Consider the following 21,013-nt stretch of genomic DNA (forward strand, 5'->3'; position numbering starts at 1 on the left):
GCAATGAATTCTGGTTGCTTACCTATTTATGTTTATTATGTTCATAGTTATATAAATATCTACCCCAGTCCCTATCTATATGTATATCAGCATATATTTAATTTCCAGTTCTAGAGCTATACATAGCACATCATTCTAACATTGTGAATTTGCCTTTCTCACATATGATGCCTTCTTTGGGAATTTTGTGTTTGATAGAATCTTCAGATCATTTACTCTCAGCAAATGATGTAATTATTCAAATATTACCACAGCCATATTTTCCTTTAATAGCACAATTACTGCCATCTTCACATAACCATGAATTATTTACCATGCTTCATGTACTCAGATATCAATAGGGTATGCATGATTTATTCTCACAGAACAGTCATTACTTTAGATATCTGCTTGTTCCTGTGGTTTTCTCATTCATTTTGAAATTAAATAGGTTAATAGTTTGTTTCAGCTGAGAATTCCCTGTACATCACCTGCTTTATTTTTAAGAACTGTATAGTCAAAGTAAAAATGTAAGAAAATTCATATCCAAAAATCTTACTTTAAGTCATGATAAATCACTGTGAAAATGTTGGTGTTATAACACAATTTATCTCAGCCATGGCATGCCAGATTTAGGTGAAAAGGCAATGGATTTTGAATCATAGCACTAATAAAATTAACTTCCAGTGGCTATTTTTTAGGTTCCAGAAAATACACCAGGCAATTCCACATGAATTATCTTATTTAACAATCACCTACTTTTCTGATTTTGCTAATGTTACCACTTTTGTTGTTAAATACAGCCCCTCTCTCTCCTTCTCTCTGTTTTACCATTTATCTTATCTGTTTCATTGTAAGCAGTAATATGCTATAGACTTTTTAAAATGGAATGTATTGGGGTGGCATTGGTTAATAATATAACACAGGTTTCAAGTGTACAACTCTGCAAAAATCATCTGTATACCGCATCATATACTCACCACCCAAAGTTAAGTCTCCTTCTGTCACTATACTCATATGCTTATAAGTAAAGAGTTATAGCTCGGACCCATGGACCAAAATGGAAATCGCAAAGGAATTTAGAAAACAGTTTGAAAAGGTCTCTTGTGGGATGTAGCTTAGGCAGCAACAAGAAGAAAATTTAAAGCTTTAAATGTTTTTATACTCTAGAGAAACTGCTACATTAGTGTGTATCAGTGAACCTTTACCAAGGTGTTGGTGAAAACACAGCAGAGAAATTCTAAATGACCCAAATGCCATCAACAGTAGGAAGAATAGATGAAGTGTGGTGTATCTATTAAAACGGAGTCCCATACTGCACTGGTTCTCAAAATGGGATCCATGGATACTTGAAGGTCTTGAGACATTTTTAGGCCATCCACTAGATCAAAACTATTTCTGTAATATGATTGAGTCATTATTCACCTGTTTCACTGTGCTGACATTTGCTCTCATGTTACAAAAGTAATGATGGGTAAAACAGCTCCTGCATTAAAGAATCTCAATTAGTCACCTCAAGCTATACTAGTACTCACTAGTCACTGAATTCTTTACTATAGCATACCTACAGTGCAAAAAACACCCCTCAAAAACAAAAAAAAACAGTTGTACTTAAGAATGTTTATGTTGAAGCTATGAATAATTATTTCATTAATATTCACCCACTAGTACCCTTGTTTTTAATGACTTACGTGACAAAAAGTATGCAAAAACCCTTCTTGTTCTTGCAAAAATATGGTTATCTCAATGAAAAACAGTTATATGATTGAATTGTCAGCTTCACTAGCCCCTTTTTTTCATGAAACAAAGTTTTTACTTGAAGGAATGACTAACACATAAATTATGGTTAGTTGCACTTGAGCATTAGGTATATATTTTCTAAAAAAAAAAATCAACTTGTTCCTTTAAGAAAAACAACTGAAAGGACTTGTTGTAAATAACAAAGTTTGAGTTTCCAAGTAAAAAATTAACTTGCTGTGATTGGTTATTTTAAAATGAAATAATAAATGCATACTTCAAATTTTCTCAGCTTCAATTTAAATAAGGTAAGTATTGTGAAATCAAGCAAACAAAATCTGTTTGGGGTTCTCATTAATATTTTAGAATGTAAGCAGACATAAAACAAAGTTAAGAACTACTGCTATATATATAATGTTGGTAAAAACAGCAATTATATAAAATATAATTCTATTGCATACAATTTCTACACAATAATTAAAAGAAGAAACAACAAAAAGGCAATTCATAGAAATAAAAATTTATGTATCTTCATTAGTTTTAGAATAAATATATCCCATGAACGTACTTTTTTTAATTTTTAAGTTTTCTTTGCAGATTTAGAAAGTTTCTTTCTTTTTCAGATTTAATGTGTTTTATTGATTAAAATATTACATTTGTGCCAATTTCCCTTCCCTCTGCTCCCCTCCACCCGGTGGCCCCCCTTCCTCCAGTTGTCCCCCCCTTTTAGATTATGTCCATTAGTTGTGCTTACAGTTCCTCCCAACCTCTCTCCGTCTATTCCATTCCCTCCTACCATGATCCCCAATTCCTATATCATCTCCCTCCCTCTCCCCACTCCCCCTCCCTGTTGACCTCCCCCCAATATGCTTCCCGTACCCACAGTTCCTTTTCCACTCTCGTTGCCTGTTTAGTTTGCCTTTGTTTCATCTCCCTAGCTTCTGTTTTTTAAAACCAGTCCCTTTAACATCTCATATAACAGTGGTTTGTATCTAATGAACTCTTTCAGTTTTATTTTGTCCTGGAAACACTTTCTCTGTCCTTCTATTCTGAATGACAATTTCGCTGGATAGAGTATTCGTGGTTGTAGGTTTTGGATTTTCATTACTTTGAATATTTCTTGCCAGTCCCTTCTTGCCTGTAGGGTCTCCCTTGAGAAGTCAGCTGATAGTCTAATTGGGACCCCTTTGTACATAATTCTTTTCTTCTCTCTTGCTGCTTTTAAGATTCTCTCTTTATCTTTAATTTTTGACATTTTGATTATAATGTGTCTTGGAGTGGTTCTCCCTGGGTCCAGTCTCTTGGGAACTCTCCTTGCTTCCTGGACCTGCAAGTCTATTCCCTTCCCCAAGTCTGGGAAGTTCTCCTTTATTATATTTTCACTCAATTTTTCAAGTTCTAGTTCATCTTCCTCACTCTCTGGCAAACCAATGATTCTTATGTTGGGCCTTTTATAGCTGTCCCAGAGGTTTCTGATCCTCTCATTGTTGCTTCCCATTTCCTCTCTCTGCATTGGTTGACTGCTTGTTCCTTCTCCATATTCCGGTTTGTTGAAATGAACTCTGGATTTTTTTCCTCACCATCTGTCTCGTATGTGGTTTTGTTCCTTTCGTTATGAATGTTTTTCGCTTCTTTCTTATCTTTTTCCTGCTCTTTTGTGAATTCTGTAAGCCACCTGATAACAATGGCCCAGAACTGAGCCTCTGACAGGTTTCTTATCTGTTCATCTGTCAGGTTCTCTATCTGCTGCCTGGTGAGCTGTGTCACCGGGATTTCTATAGTTGTCTGCCTCATTTTGACGGATGCGTTTTGTTTTCTTGGGCCGGCTGTAGGGGGCAGCGCCTGTGTACGTGTCACAATTCAGCGACCGGAGCCTGTCCGCGACCTATTTCGCAGCCCTGTGGCTCTTTCTTTGGGGGCGGGGGTCCAAGATGGATTCACACAGTTATTCAGCTAGGAGACCGGGATCCGTCCTCCCGCCCCCGTGGGCCTCACTGTTCAAGGCGATGCGGTGGCTGCTTTCCCCAGCGCTGGGGTCGCGCACTGCCAGGGGCTTGACTGCAGCCGGGATTTTTCGCCGCCCCACCGCTGTCCCAGGTGCGACCGCAAACAGCGCTGCCCTCTTTAACTCTTACCTGCCCAAATGGCACCGCTGGTTTATAACTTCATATGTTGGGCTTCCGTGTAGTTTTATTTTCTGGAATTTCTAGTTATCCTTTGTTTTGAAGTAGTTGTATTCCTCTCTAGTTGTAGAGGGAGACCTAGCGTGTCCGTCTAAGCCTCCATCTTGGCCGGAAGTCCTCAGAAAGTTTCAATTGTAACTTACCTTATGTAAAAAAAAAAAAGATTTTATTTATTTATTTTCAGAGAGAGGGAAGGGAGGGAGAAAGAAAGGGAGAGAAACATTCATTGGTTGCCTCCCGCATGCCTCAAACCTGGGACCTGGCCCACAACTGAGGAATGCGCCCTGGCTGGGAATGGAACAGGTGACCTTTCAAGTTTATAGGCTGGCACTCGATCCACTGAGCCACGCCAGCCAGGACCTAAAAATTACCTGTTATATAATTGTATAAAATTGTTTGTAATTACATGTAATAAATTATTAGCCAAATAAGTGATAAAATAAGGGTAAAAATGGCAAACATTGGTTATGTAAACATATGGTATGTTAACCAAAAAGTAATTAAATATAATAGAATTTACTAGAATTTTTGATTCTGATAACAATTTTACTCTTCATTTTTACAAATTTGTTTCAAGATTTCATATTTATATCACATCTCTTACTTCAGTATTAAATTTCACTAAATACTCCCTACTCTTTGTAAATATTTTCAACTATCAGGAAAATAATTTACTGCACAAAATTGTAAATGTTTAGTTGTAAAAATCAGGAGCATAAAATATGTACAAAGACATTCTCACAATTCATTTCCCAAAGTTTGAATTAATCAATATTTTCAGGCAGATGATGAATATGATAGATATAAATAGCAATGCACACACATACATAAATAATAAATTAATATTTATATATATAGTAATTGCTTTTGATGAGTGAATTCTAATCAACATGTCGTAAAGCCATGTATATGTGTACAAATGTATGTAGATACTTAATATAAAGCTTGGAGATACGATTAAAATTACTTTAATACTCTTTAAACCCCAGTAGGTAAAATGTCTATAACTCTAACAATAATTCCTTTATGTTTTTAGGTTAACAGGATTCCACCTGCCACCACCAGTGACAAGTACCAAATCTGTGTTCTCACTACGTTTGACCAGTGACTTTGCGGTTAGTGCTCATGGGTTTAAAGTATATTATGAAGGTAAGTGCTGGTGGTATGAAAGGACCACTGCGCAGTCTAAATTAGTCAAACCGAAATTCTCCATGGTGGGAATGGGAGAATCACCTGGAAGAAAGATGCAGTTCATCCTGTTAACTCAAATCCTGTCCTGAGATTCACTTTGTTATTAATCATTAACATATGCATATATTAAAATGCTAGAATTACTAAGTTTTTGCGTTTCTAGCAGTGCGCCTAGACAGAGAAAAACCTTTCCCTTAAATCTGAGGTGGTGAGACCATGGGATCACTGAAGGGTTAGACATTCACAGAGGGGAAGGAAAGGTGAGAGAAGCAGGAAAGTAGACCTGAGGAGAGAATCAGGCACCGTGCTCTCCACCCTGCTCTCTGTGCTTTGCTTCTCCGCCAACAAACCAACCAGTAACCTGTCTTCTCTGCAGATTAGAGTGAAAGTCTGTAAGACACAAGTGTTCACATCTGCCATTGTAAACCACCTTTCCAGACCTACAGATCAATAACCCCTTAGTAACAGTGAAGAAAAATAAAAAGCTCTTGATGCTGAAGGTTTTTTTTTAAAGATTTTACTTATTTATTTTTAGAGATGGGGGAAGGGAGAGAGAAATGGAGGGAGAAAAACACTGATAGGTGAGAGAAACATAACCAGGGGTTTGGCCCACAACCCAGGCATGTGCTCTGGACAGGAATCGAACCGGTGACATTCCGGTTTGCAAGACGATGCTCAACCCACTGAGTCACATCAGTCAGAGAAATACTGAAGGTATTTGTTACAAATTCATCTGGCATCAAAATATGACCTGAGCTGATTGGAGGCCATTTATAATCTTTATTTATCCCACGTAGTGAGGAATTCATGTATTCACTACAGAAATATTGTTTGATGATGAGGTGGTACTCTAGGCTCTGTTGAGGGTATTAAACATGTATGGAATCGGCATGTTTTTCTTTTTAAAATGTGAGCAAATTCTAATGGCAAAATAATCTATTTTTGAGGCTTCCAGGTAGAGGTCATGGACTCGTAATTTCTTCTGTATCTAATTTGATAATAAAATATCATCTAGTTTAGGTAACAGCTCCTGCCTTTCCCATAGGAACAGTAAGTCAGATTTTAACCCACCTTCCCAGGACTATATCACACCAGATCTAATATTGTCATAAGAGATATGTAAACATAGTAGTAGGGGTGGTTACTTTCTACAGAACACGATCATTCAAAATATGATATGTTAAATAGCATACTAGAGAACAATCACATATAAAATAGAATTGCTTTTGTATAAAGGTTAACTAACAGTTTGCATGTGGGAAAAGTTTTTAACTAAACAGTTCATCTAGTGTTAGCTTTTTCACTAGAAAATAAAAATGCCCTCTAGCAAACAATTTGGTAAACATATTTTCTCTTTTCACATCTTAAATAATGCTATATTGCAACAGTGTTGATCACTATTTTCTACCTAATACATTTCTGAACTCTCTTGTCTAGTAAGGGAGGATGCATTCTAACACATTTTCCTTCATTGTGATGGTAATAATCATTATTTTAAAGGTGTCTTTACAACAGTTGAATTTTTTTTTTTATCTTGGCAACTTAATTCCTGGTTTAAAAAAGAGATTTAATTTTAAGTAATATAATTTTGGCAACATTGAAGGGGTTAGTTATAAAATAATTTTCTATTAAAGGCTTCTTAATAGAAAACCTGTCTCTGTGAATCAACGTACAAAGATATTTTAGGTTAGCTTATTCTTTCAGTAAGTACTAAGTATGCTGAAAACGTAGCAACTTGGAAGATGACTTATGATGTTGCTGTGCTTTCTGGTTTGACTGTCAAGTTTTATAAAATATACTAAAAAATGTTTTCTAAGCTCCCCATTGTTTCTATATATGCAACATTAAATTTCTGCCTGACTTTTCTGCTTCAGTGAAATGGACTCATATATCTTCAGGACATTTAATTGTATGTGTGGGAGTTCCTGACTTAAAATATAAGGTGCTAGGTATCCAGGTAGTATTAAGGGAACAGCTATCACGAGGCAGAAATCTTCAGGTATTGATTTGTGATGGGTATCCTTTACTGTGTCCATTAGTTTTATATTGCTACCAAAACAAATGTCCACAAATTTAGCATCTTGAAACAACAGAAATATATTATTTCACATTCTATTCATGAGAAGTCTTGCTTGATCTCTGCTAGTTTCTCTGCTCAGGGTCTCAAAGCCTGAAATAAAAATGTCAGCTTGCTGGGCTCTTATCAGAAGACTCTGGGAAGGATCTACTGCTGAGAGTTCCTACAGGCTTCCCTCTTCGTTATACTCCCTTTCTGGGACCCTGTCCCTGAGAACCCACAACTGGAGCACTGAGTCCTTCTCTCACTCGGAATCTCGGGACCTTCATCTTCTGATACATCCCTTTACTATCTTTTTTCCCTGCACATATCTGACTTTGGCTGGAGATAGTTCTCAGCTTTTAAAGGTCTAGATGATTGGGCCCCCGCTGAGTAATCAAGGGCAATCTCTCCATGTTCAAGTCCTTAAACTTAATTATTATCTGCAGAATCTTTCTTTGCCATGTAGCATGACAGAGTCACAGGGTTCAGAAAGTTTTTTAGGGGGGAAGTGGCCTGTGCAAGCCAGCTTCTTTATTTATTTGCCACGTCACAGCTACAGCTTCTAGGGGACTGTTTCATTTTATAACAAGGATTTGGAAAAGGATGATGCACTTTCTTTCTGTGGTGCATCACCTAAGGTAGTTTATCTGGGCTAGTCACAGCTTATCCAACTCTTCTATTTATGTGAGTAACCAACTGTTTTATAGATTCCTTAACCTCTTTCATGTTCTTATTAGTGAAATTAGGTACCATTTTTTTCCAAAAAGATGAGTGGCATGATCCTCAATATTATCACAAAAGTTTCATTCTTTAACATTGTAGGTTTCAGATATCATAATCTCTTGAATACTGGCACTTCCGCCAGCCCTGGCCAGGGCCATTCAATGCAGCTGCCTGCAATTTACTTCAATAGAAAATGAACCAGTGGTGTGCTCAGTTCCTTGGCCCCTGGGGACAAATGCGATAGGTGTGTTTAATTTCATTAACTACAATACAGACGACAAGAAAAACATATAAAATCAGCTTTATACAGCTTAAACACTAGCATTTGAAACAAATCATTATTGCATTAGCTGTCACACTGGTAACTCTAGAATCTAAGGAAAAATATAAAGGTTTTATACACCTTTGCAAATGCACTGGTAAAATAACTTATAAATGTTTGAAAACTTGGCTGGATCCTGGTAAATATTTTCCCTCCTCTGAATAAGGCTCTCTATTGTCTCATGCACGTTTTATATCCCGACCCCTGTGCCATTCCCAACCTTAAACCCTCATCTTTCAGGGTGGAGACAGACCTCATGAGCATGGGGTCACTTTTCCATGCTGGCCTGACCCTGCTTTTGAGGTGGAATATTTGGTGCAATGCCAGACTCATCTGAAGTATGCATCCAGCCAGAGGGGACCCACAGAGTCTCGTGATGCTGAGTCCTGGGGTCACCCAGCCTCATCTCCAGCTCCTCAGGTGGGAGATGACTTCATAAGCAAGCAGAGCCATCTTCGCTCTGCTCATCTCCCAACCCCTGCTCAGGAAAGCCAGAGAACCTGTGACCTGGAACACATGCTTTCTGAACCTTCAGTGAAGATACTTCCAAATAAACCCGGTTAGGACATTTCATCGCTGGTGCTGCTTGCCCAGGGCACTTCCAGGAGGGGTGTGAGTCTTCGATCTGCTCGTTGAGAGGTGCTGTGAAGACCTGAGAGGTGCTGATGAAGGCCCTGCACGGCGGCGGCTGGGCTGCTGACTCTTCCCCAGCCTGGAGGGGGTCAGGAACCCCTTTGGTCGCAGCCTGGTGAAGATGACTGAAGGCGAGTACATGCAGATGCTCCTGGAGGCAGCTTCGGAAGGCTAGCTGGAGACATTTCTCTAGGAGGCAGAGGGGGCTGGGTGGGGCATCCCACTGCTGGGGGCGTGGCAGCTGAGGGGTGTGGGGGCGGGGCGGGGCGGGGTGGGCAGCCAAGGTGCCCATGCACCTGCTCCTGGGTCTGCCCGCACTGGCCCAGGGCGGCTAAATGGTTTCTTTAGGAAGCATTTTAAAATTACAAAATTGCTTATAAAGCAAAAAAAAAAGCAAGTTGAAAATGAAAAATTGCTTAACTTGGTGATATATGACCTACTTAATTTTTGTGCTTCATGTGGAAAAGATGAGATGACATTTCAGGTTCTGTTTTATTCTCCCGAAATAAAATGATTACACTTAGTATGTAATCTCATTTCATATTGAATTTCCTTCTTTTATGTATGTTGCTAAGTGTGTCATATTTATCAACTGCTATAATTTATCACTTCGATATGAGTGTGAGATTGAGACAGTGATTAAAGATTCCAATTATATGTCAAAGATACTTTTTTCTGTTTTGTAGATTCAAAGGTCATACATTGAGATAAGTTGTTATAATTGATAGTACACAACCAGTGGATTAAAAGAAAGTATAGTATGAGCTTGGTTAAGAAATTGATTTGTAAATTTATCTTGATTTTCCCACTACCAAAATGTAGTAAGTTACACAAATATAATTCTGTTTATTATTTATTTTTAAGTTTGATGGCATATCACAGAAATTTAAACTTAACACTGTTTCTTCTTTATAAAAAATATGCTCTTTAACAAGGTAATATTTAATTATATAAAAAATAAACAGCTAAAATAAAATGTGCAAATCAAATATTTCAAAAGGCATAATACAGTAAACAATATCAATCATTTTAATTCAATTAGTATACCTACTTAATTAGATAAAGTTATTTATCTTACTGGAAAAATAATAATGTCATCAAATCCCATTTTAATGACCTGGTACACAATTCTCAGCTTTAAGATGGATTTTTAGTAATTTTGCCATGTTACATCAGCAACATAGTTTACAATATGTCTTCAATATTTCAATAAAAGTTATATACCTTTTCTATGTAGTGTGATATGTTAAGTTGTCAAAATATATATTTTTTAATTTTGTACACTCTTTCAATCAAAAACTTAAAAAGTGAACCAGTAATATTAATGAATGTGGGAAGATGTTGTCAAAACCCTTTTTAGTGGAAGGTCATGGTGAGACAAGAAAAGCATGTTTTTCAGTTGGTCATACTTGGGGCAGTGGGGGGAGAAAATCCTCGTTATTCCAAGGTTATAACAGGCTAAAGTGGATGGGAAGGAGACGATCAAAAATCAAAAGAAATGCAGGAGACTAATCTGAAGTAATATTAATTCACAATACTCTTTGAATGATATGTTGATGCTTCCTTATGTAATAAAATGTGAATTGACCTCAAGGCACTGTTTGTGGGTCTTCTAGTATTTCAGATAACTACATATTCATTTGTTGTTACTCTTTTTAAAATCTCATTATTACATTAATGATACTATTTCAAAATAGGTAGAAAAATAATTGAATTTTTCTAAGTAGTTTTCTTCATATTCATTTGCATTTATAATAATTTCTTTGGTTATCTGTTATCTTTGAGGATACCTATTGATAATTTCACCTTTTTCATGGTGCTTCCCTTGAAGACCTTATTCCTCATTTTACAATCATTTTTTGACAGTGCGCTCTTCTGGTCATAGCTTTCAGCACGTGTCATCATTAACTGCTTCATACAAAATTTCATTGTGCCTTTCCGTGTAGACATGTTATAAGATTTGTTTCTCATAGGGATATTTAAAGAAATTTTTGTCCCACAAAATGATCATTTCCATCTATATTGTTTTCATATTGCTGCATAACAGATACAATGATTTAGTGGACAAACACTGCACAGATTAACATCTCATAATTTTGTAAGTCAGAAGCTAAAATCTCACAAAGCTACATCCAAGGTGTTGGATGGTGGTGATTAAACCTCAGGCTAGGGTCCTATTCCAAGCTTACTTTTTGCTGGCATAGTATTTGTTAGCAGTAAAATAATTAAGATCCCTATTTCTTGTCAGGTATTGATCAGGGGGTTTTCTTAGTTTTTATAACTGCCTGTGATTTGTTACTGTTCCTCCCACCAGTGTGGCAATCTGCCAGCTCAGCTGGAGCACATCTCTCTGACTTTATCTCCCTGTCCAGTTGGCTGGTAAGGAGCCCTATATAGAGTAACATGATGGCAGGAGTGACTTTCCCATCACCATTGGCATAGAATATAAACTAGTGACAGGAAAAATCACCCCACGATATCCATACATTCCATCTACACTCATGGGGAGGGGGTGGAAGTCTTGGACCATATCTTAGAATTCTGCCTCGCAATCATGCTGAGTAACTCATTTAGGTGATAGTTGAAAATGTGATAAAAAAAATACAAGAAGGGAAAGGACAGTATGTTGGAAAATACATTGTATAATTAATCAACCTACGTAGTTCTATTTTTTACCTAAAAAGAGATATAGTTAATGGGTTCTTTACATTTTTTTTTTTTTTTGGTAAGTTGATTTAGGTCAATAAATAGTACATCTTTATATGCTAATATATAGGTTAACTACAGTTTCATTATAATCTTATAATTAAAGTGCACTTCATATTTTTGTTTTTAAAAATTATCACATTTTAATAGACATTAATTTTTAATAACAAATGTCTTTCTTCTCAGTGATAACTTTAGGGTAATTGAAATATTTTCCTAAATGCTGTACATGGTGTTACAAGACCTAATAGTTAATGCTGACTTCATCACTCAGATGTTGTGAGACTCAGTTCATAATATGAAATGAATAATGCAGATTCTACAAGGTTGTTTTGAAGATCAAAGGAGTTAATGATGCAACATCCACAGAGAAGTGACTTATATATAAGCACCATTCAATATATTTTAACTAGTATTTTTTCTACCATACATATACAATCTTGTAGTTGGACCATGAACACACCATTTTAAGAGAAATAAGTCAGACAGGAAAAGTTAAGAACCGTAAGATTTCACTCATATGTGGGATATAAAACTGAAAGCAACAAATGAACAAACATGAAAAAACAAACAAATGAAAACTCATAGACACAGACAACAATGTGGTAACCAGAGGGAAGGGGGGTGGAGAGGTAGTGAAGGGTAAAGAGGGTGAGGTATATGATTACAGAAGGCTATCTGACTTTGGGTGGTGGGCAAACAATGAAATCTACAGGTCATGTGTCATAGAAATGTACACTTGAAACCTATATAACCTTATTAACCAATGTCACCTCAATAAGTTTAACTTAAAAAGTGTAAAAACAAAAATGAATTCAGTGTACTATGTGATAAAGTGAAACTTAGATGTGTGCAACCTAATATTACATATTTCATTCTATAAAAATATATGATAGACAATGGTAATAGCACAGTTTAAATAAGTCCTAGTTATGTGACATTTGAACACTTAACACCTATTTCGATTTTTTCATGTTAATATGTCTGTCAAATAGTCTATATTACATTCTTTTCACACTTTTGCCACTTGAAAAAAATAGGTGTTGAAGAACACTTTTCAAAGGTGTTGTAACACTACTTCATTAAGAAAAGTAAATACAATTCTAAATTGTTGTTGTGATTTTACTAGAAACTCCAGTGAGTCTTAGGATCATCAAAAGTTCTGAAAAACATTACAGGGTAAATGTGTGGAATCATGAAAAATAAACAATTCTTCAATTATTACATAGGATTGAATAAGAGCATTAAATTAGAAATATGAAATAAGAATACTTATCACTATGTAGAAAATGCTAGAACACTTTATTTTAAAAATAGTTACAACTAGTAGGAATCTTTATTCATTGGTGTCAAATATAATAAAATGCTGTAAATATTCGTAAGTGTGAATAAATGATTAGAAAATAGTAAATTATATTGCTAATAGGACAAATAAACCACTTCCGTTGTTAACTAATTATATGCTAATGGAAAATGCACTGAGTTAGGCCATAGAACAAAGGTTTGTTAGCATTAAAAAACTGAAAAGAATAATGATTCTGACCGAGTTCAGGGTTTCCTAACTTGTACATTGCTACATACGTGTATGATGTTAGACATCATGGCACTGGTATAGGCCAAACCCTCTAGCCATGTGCTCAGTTCTAGGATTTTTGTTGTTTTACTCTGTTGCTGCAATTGTGTCTCCTGTGTATTATTCTTTTTTTTTTTTTTCTAATAAATATTTCCTATTGTTTTCCATAAAGGCATATGGTATTAGCTTTCCTCTTAGGGTAAACAAAACCAAACAAGTAAATGCATTTTTGTGACCCAGAATTACTTCCATCACTTGCTCCATCTGTATGGTGCTCCTTACAATGAAGTCCTCACAAAATTTTCTGTATTTTCTATGGTCACCTTCTTCATTTTTATTTTCTTCCTTGAATTCTTTTTAATTAGGACTTAACCTCTTTTATTCAGTGGAATCTTACTTTAAAGGTTACCAATGATAGAAACGTTGACAGATTTAAAGGTAAATTCCCAAATTACTCTTACACTTCTTAGTATTTAACACTTTGTACTTAAAATCTTTTTTTCTTAAAACATTTCTATCACTTGTCTCCTAGGGTGCTGTTTTTAATCACTGATTTTCCCCTAATGTACCTTCATTCTTTAGACCCCTTGTGTATGTCTTCCTGCTTTTATATGTTATAAACTGACCATAACATTATTCAATAATGGTCAGTTTATAACACATCCCATTGGCTAAAGAAGTTTATTATTCAAGCTTCTGAAGGAGTCGCTCTGGTGATCTTAGCTAGATTCACTCACAATTCTGCTTATCAGCTAATCTGGTTTACCTCACCTAGGACAAGAGGGGGAATTTGGCCAAGCCTCTCATCCACTAACATAATACTTTGGACATTTTTCATGCCTATACCAGAGAAAAATGAAAATATACAAGCACTTTTCCAATCTCTGCTTGATTTGGTCTACTAACATCCCATTGCCTAAAGGAAGTCATGTAAGTCAGAGATCAGAACATGAGGGCATTATAAGGTTATATGGCAGAGGGCATGTGTAAAGGGCATATGGGATAAGTAAATGGTGACATTTTTGAATTATTTCACTATATTTGCGCATCATATTTTCTAACATGATATCTATCCTGAATTTCAAATTTTCTCATCCCTGTGTCTTTCTTAGTAAATGGCAACACAATGCATTGAATTTCTCAGGTCCAAAAACTTTGGGGTCATGCTTTCTTCCTCTCTTATTATAGCAATTTACATCTAATTCAAAAGCAAACATTGAATCAAAGTATATCTTGAATCTTACCACTTCTCACCATCTTTACCACTGAGACTCTAATCTAAGTAACCATGATCTCTTCCCTGGACTAAAGTGGACTACTATAGTAGACTCAACTGGGTTTCCTAGCCTTCTCTCTTGCTTTCCCAACACTTGTGCATTCTTTAATAGTAGTCACTTCATAACACTTATCTACTTAAAACCTTTATGTGACCCTTTCTACTTATTGGCCAGATTATAGTCACATGAACTTGGCTGTACTGAAGGCTGGGAAATGTAGTCTATATTCAGGATACTAATGTTCCCAGGTAAAAACTTATTGCCATGACATAAATGAATAGAGGCCACTGGGAAACAACAGGCAGTCTCTGCCACAGTGTCAGAATAAAAAATAACACATACTCTTGCACAGTATTCTTTTATAGATTAAAATAATGTGGTTCTGCCAGTAAAGAAGCACAAAGCACAGTTTTATCTGTTTATTAACGCATTTCAAAATCCCTACAATGCACCTACCATATTCTAGCCATTGTATTAGAAAAGCTTTAATATGGCTCTCAGGGTGCTTATGACTGATTACATGAAGAAAAATAAATAAAATTAAACAATTCCCTAACAATTCACACAAATATTTACATCTTTTTTTTTATTTTGACATAAACTCATTCAATTAGATATATACTTTATTATCATTCTCATCTACAGCTAAAGAAAATGTGACGCAATGGACTTACAGATAGCAGTGTTTTTGAGCCAGCTCAGAGGAGGTCATGAGAGAGCCAATTGTGCACTTTGAATCTTCTTCCCAGTACCACGTTCAGTGACTGCATGTTGACACCTTGAGGTTGGCTATATTGCAAATATTTATACTATGGAAAGAAGCAAATTTTGAAAACCAGGATTTTGTTGTTGCTGTTGTTGTTGTTTTTCTTTTTTCAGAGAACTAGCTGTTAAACATTTACCAGCCCAAGGAAGTAAATGCTGGGGTGACTACTGGGACTAAGACCTCATTCTCTATATCCTGCCCTTTTTCTTTCTTGTGTTGGTTGAAAGCAGAGTTTTTCACAATTTTGAGTTCATAAGAACCACCTGGTGTGATTTTTATTTCACACATTTGGCATGGGTCTCAGGATCCAGCATTCTTAACAGAATTGGAGGTGATATCAGTTATGCTATTTCACACACCACAAACCTCATGATATAAAATATTTTATTTTGTTTAAAAAATTTCAATGACAGTTTTGTCATTGTGTTATTCCAAAATAGCATCAGTTAGCCATATTTTAGGGGTTTCAATATGAGTTGGAATTTCTTATGGCTAAACTCTCCTAATTTTCCTTCTGTAACATGGTTGAAATTGATGTCAATCACTTTCCATAGAAATAAAAAGTAAATGGAAAGGATGTCTCTGCACTGCACTTAGTCTCAATTATTATCGCTAGAAAGCAGTCCCATTCTGTAAATTATAAATATAAATCATTGTTTTTCTACAAAATTTCACATTCATATCTGTTTATAGTTGTTACAATATTTTCACAGAAATATAACATATGTTCTTCTTAATTTCCAGTGCAATAAACACTGTCCATTTTATAACTTTAAAACAAATAATGAAAAAACAAGGTGAAGAATCAGAAATCAGGTGATGGAGGGAGCTTTTATTGTACATACTAACAGAGTATGGATCTAAAACAGTCTCCATTTCTAGTTAAATTCTCTTTCCCATATATAGTAGATTTAAAAGACCATGTTTTAACATGTATATATTCTAAGGTAATATTCTTGCTCAGTGTTTGGAGAATTAAAAATGAATCATATCCTTTGTCTTATAAATCTTCCCGGGACTCCCAATTAAGCATGACCATACATTAATCGATATATAAGAAAATTTACTCCTTTCATATCTGTTTATGTTCATTCATCTCCTATTTCATTCTAGAACCCAGATTTCTTGAACCACTCATATTTTTCCAAGCGTGTAATGCTTTTATTTAATCGGCATTTAAAAACTTATTGTTGAATGAATACTCGAAGTAATGAATAAATGAGTGCCAATTATAATCTAATGATGATGCTTTTGATATTGTGTGTAGCTAAAAAATAAATATAATCTGAATTGTTGGATCAAAAAGGAAGCCTAAAAGTTTCAGGTAAATTAGAATTCTCAGGATTTCCATTCCAATTTCATTTTTACCTCTTTTATTTAAACATAAATGAGGAAATTGTCTCCATTTTTGACGTAGTATTACATTTCAATTATGCCTCTCCCTCTTTGACCAGATGACAGGCACTGTAATTTAATGTTATGAAGGAAAATCCAACTCTGCCCTTAAAACTCTTGGTGTAATTTAATAGCCTTTCCCATGGCCAAATTAATTTTTATGTTAATGGAGCATTTTGTTGAAACTGATGGGTCATTAGTCTCTTGTGAATAGAGGGTTCTTGTGGCAGTCTTAACAGATCAGTCATATTTAGGTGTAATGTTTGAACATTATAAGTTGCATTTATGATATCTTTATAAAATTTGGAGTTAATTATGGAGTGCTGAGATGAGCTGTATTCTAGGAACAATTTTACAATTTTAATTAATATTTTGAATGCAGGCTTTTCTTTTAAAAAATACTAAAATTTTAAAAGATGCTGTAATATTTATTGTTTTTCAACTCTAATTCTCTAATATGCATTAAAAACATTCAGAAAATTTTAGAAGAATGCAATGATGAGTTAGCTTTTAGTTATTTTCTTGTTAGGTGAAAATAGTGACACAGGTTAGAATTAGTATGTCTCCTAAGTTTTACAGGTGAAATTAAGATAATAAAATAAAATATAATTTATTAACAACTAGCATTTAATTAAATTTACTTTTTAACCTTTAAGCTGTGAGATTAAGAAAAAGCTAATTGAAATGCCAAACACATTTGAAAAGTTCACTGGACAAAGAGATGGTAAATATATACTCGGTGAGAAAATTTTAAAAAACTCTTTAAGGGTCCGACTGGGTATTAGAAGCCCTACCATTATTATCTTTAAAATGTTAAATATGTTTCTAACCATTAGATGCAAAAAGAATATATTTAATTAAATAGTTCCAGATACCCTCCAGATATTAATTCTTATAAACTCAGGGTAAGAGAGGTAAATATTTTTCCAGTTTTAATGAGATATGATTGACAAATATCATATGTATTTAAAGAATATTATGGAGTATTTGATACACATATGCATTGTGAAATGACTACCACAATCAAGCTAACTTGGAGACGTAAATTATCAAATGTGCTAAACTTTTCTGAAAAGATGGACTAGAAAAAGTTAAGTGTGGCAGAATGGAGGAGTTTGTTTAGTTTCAGAGAACTATCCAGTTGTTTAAGCAGAGTGGGAAGCTACAGAATGAAAAAGAGAGGGGCACAAAGCATCAATTAACTCCTGGCTCAGCATACAGGCTGCAAAACGGAAGACTATAAACTATATTATTAATTCTATAAAATATTCAGACTAGAAAAATATGGTGTGGCCAATTGGGTCATACTCAGTATATTAAAAAGAATCTCCTATCCTAAATAATGGTGTCTGTTTGGATATGTCCAGGTTTAAAGTGGGTGAAGTATGTCTAAGATGTGTAATAGTTAATTACAGAAAAATATTGAAGTTTTTAATATAAGAATTATATCTGAAAGAAAAGTCATGTAACTAACTGTATCCTAGGTTCAGAATTTGGGTGGCACAAAGTGGCCCTCGCCGGACATCAATTTCAGTTTGCACACAGGAGCAAAATACACTTTCTATTTTGCTTTGTGCCTGAGGACAAGCTTTGGAGGGTCTGGTTTGCTTCAGTAGAAAAATAATGTTTTCAGTATATGCGGCAAAGGTTATGACCCATGAAAACCTCTCACCAAAAGGAATAAGTGAGGTGAGAGAAAACAAAGATAGACTTGAATGGAGATGAACAAATGGTGCAGTGCCAGGCAGAGAAAAAATATAGCATAGCTGAAGATGACTAAATATCATCATTACAGATTATTTTAAAGTTAGAAAGTGGTATAGGGAAATATGGAGAATAACTGCGTAGTAAAGTGCAAGAGAAAGATAAACTTAAAACAATTTTTAGGCAGAAAAATATGAAAAAAATGTCAGTGGTACTTGGCTAATGAGTAAATTACAGCACAAAGGCCTACCATTCCAGGAAAAGGATGAAAGAGCAGAAGTAAAAGTTTGACATAAAATTGGTAAGAAAAAAATATGTTTTGTCAGCTGACCAGTCCTAATGCCCCCAGCAATCTCTTAACTCAGGAGAACTGTGAGTCCTGGTTTGGGAAATTGGAAATGTTAACTTTGGCCTAGGCATTGGTTTAGTTCAGACCTGGACTCACACTCTCAACTTCTCTTTGAGCTTAATATCCATATTATTGGTCTATGTCCTAGTAGAGAGAAAGCACTAAGTTCCTGCTCTATCAGGTGGGGGATTTCAGCCTTAAATCTCCTACACTCATCTACTCAAGCAGAGTATTCATTTCCTTTTGCCCCCAGTTTTATAGAATGCCTTTCTATTCTCTATTTACCTGGCTGTTTTGATTGTCCACTATTGGGGTTCTATAATCTCTTGATAAGATACAGGGAATCAGTGCGAAGTTCAGATACTAGCCTTTCTTAGTTTCGTTTGCCTACCAATCTGGAAATTCTTGTATCTGTCTGCAATGTATCTCCATGTGCTGTTTACGGTTTTGAGGACAGAAACTTAAAATTTTAGACCTTGTCATGTAAAAATTTTCTATCAAAGGTTTTACTTCAGTTTTTGAGTTTGATATAAAAACTATCAGGCTATTCATAGTAGAGGAGGTCATGGGGAGTAAACAAACCTTGGAGAGATGAGAAGGTAATTTTCCCCTTTATTGAGTTTGAGTAAGTTGTAGAATCCAATCTATATGTAAGAAAGAGATAGTTGTAAGTTTTTTGAATGCAGATGGATGAAGAAAAAGGTGAATATATTTTCATAAAATTAGAAATGATTAAAAAAAATAAGTTGGTATGTGCCCCCCCCCCCCCCCCCAGAATTACAACTTCATGACCCTTTGAGGTAAATAGAGAGGAAGAACTTTTATGCCTTTGTGGATCATTCTTTGGTGCTATATAGCATTGCCAGTAGTTAGTTAAAGAATGACACTTCCTGGGAAAATCAATGCTCCAGACATTGTTTTACAGTTTATTGGTATTGATTCATCAGAGAGATATTGGATATTATTGATTTTGATGAGTGAACAAAGAGAATCAGAGGAAAGATTACAAAAAAAAAAGACAAAAATTTAGAAAGAGAATTGCTAAGAAGTCATACTTTTGCTTGAAAGTTGATTAGATTTTTAATGATTTCTTTTTCTCAGATATAATAGCAGCAGTATGAAAAAAATAAAAAGGGTAAGTTTTATTTTATGGTATCTGTGAAAATACATTTGAGCATAATATAATGAGTGCTGATTAGATACTAAATTTTTCTGAAGGAGTATGTGACCAGATTATCCTGAATTATTTTGTGTGCACATATGAAACCCATAAGAATTCTGAGGAGAAAGTACAAAATTTACTTTTCAATTTTTATAAAAAGACATGAAAACTCTATCAAATGAATTGGGGCAATGGTGAGATTATGAAGATGGTTACTAACTAACACTACTGAATTTTTACCTCATAATTTCCTGACGAATATATAGCATAGGGATCAAAAATCAATATGTCATGTTAGTTTCTCCAAATAAATGCTTCCAATACACTGTGGTAGTTTTCATAGGACAGTGGTTTTGGATACTATATTACTTAAATTGTTGAACCTAGTATTGAGATAAGGGTTCATTTAACTTTGCTAAAAAATAAAAATTCCAAAGTAAATACAGAAGTATGGATTTCTTTTACTTTTAGACATTACATATAAGATCTTTTATTTTCTAATAAAAATATGTATTAACTTTATAATTTTTCCTGTGCTTTCTTTAAAAAAAGAATACATAAAGTTAAGGAGAGAGAACTACATCTCTCGTACCACTTTTCTTCTGACTCAAGAATTCCAATATTGTAGTTAGTGTGAGGTTTTGATCCCAGTGTAGAGTGGAGGTCTGGAAGAGTTCAACCATTCAGTGTAAATCCACCCTGAGATTCACTTTCACCTCTGGAATAGAATAGTTTTTTCTTTCTACTGCTTTTGTTTTTTCTCCATCATTGTAAGGGAGGCATTAATAATCACAGAGAGAGTGACCCTTGTTATCAAATAAATGATAATCTATCATATATATTTATAAACACTACAAATGCCATAAGGTAGGAGACATGCCTAATTCACTCTGCTGATTCTCATTTACATTTTGCACGTAATACATACTAAGGGGTTCTATTTATTCTTCATGTACCCTTCTGAAAACAGAATTTAAGAATCTTGTCATCTTAATTCCTATCCGGTAATCCCTGAACACAGAATACTATATTCATACCTTCATAAAGTTCTATAATTTCTATTTTATTTATGTTTAATGCCCAATTATGACCTTAAATATGGCTATTTTCCCAGTTGGTTGGGAGCTAATCTGTGTAGTTCTCATTGAATAAGTAAAAGTGTTTATGTTTATCAATTTACATATTTTATATCTTTAATCTAAATCAATACCTCTTCTGTAATTAGTATGTTTCTGTATATGCATATAGGATCCT

General features: G+C 34.9%; 1 protein-coding gene across 3 annotated transcripts in view; it reads left to right on the forward strand.

The window, feature by feature from the left end:
- Window positions 1-21,013, forward strand: part of CSMD3 (CUB and Sushi multiple domains 3) — a 908,638-nt gene that overhangs the window by 104,528 nt on the left and 783,097 nt on the right. For all 3 annotated transcript variants that reach the window (XM_090283433.1, XM_090283434.1, XM_090283435.1), the window contains exon 3: window positions 4,936-5,048. In XM_090283433.1, the coding sequence (XP_090139559.1) occupies window positions 4,936-5,048 (113 nt within the window). The remainder of the gene's footprint in view (window positions 1-4,935; window positions 5,049-21,013) is intronic.

The sequence above is a fragment of the Furipterus horrens genome, unplaced genomic scaffold, assembly GCF_987537825.1.
Source record: "Furipterus horrens unplaced genomic scaffold, mFurHor1.1.pri manual_scaffold_7, whole genome shotgun sequence".
Classification (NCBI taxonomy): domain Eukaryota; kingdom Metazoa; phylum Chordata; class Mammalia; order Chiroptera; family Furipteridae; genus Furipterus; species Furipterus horrens.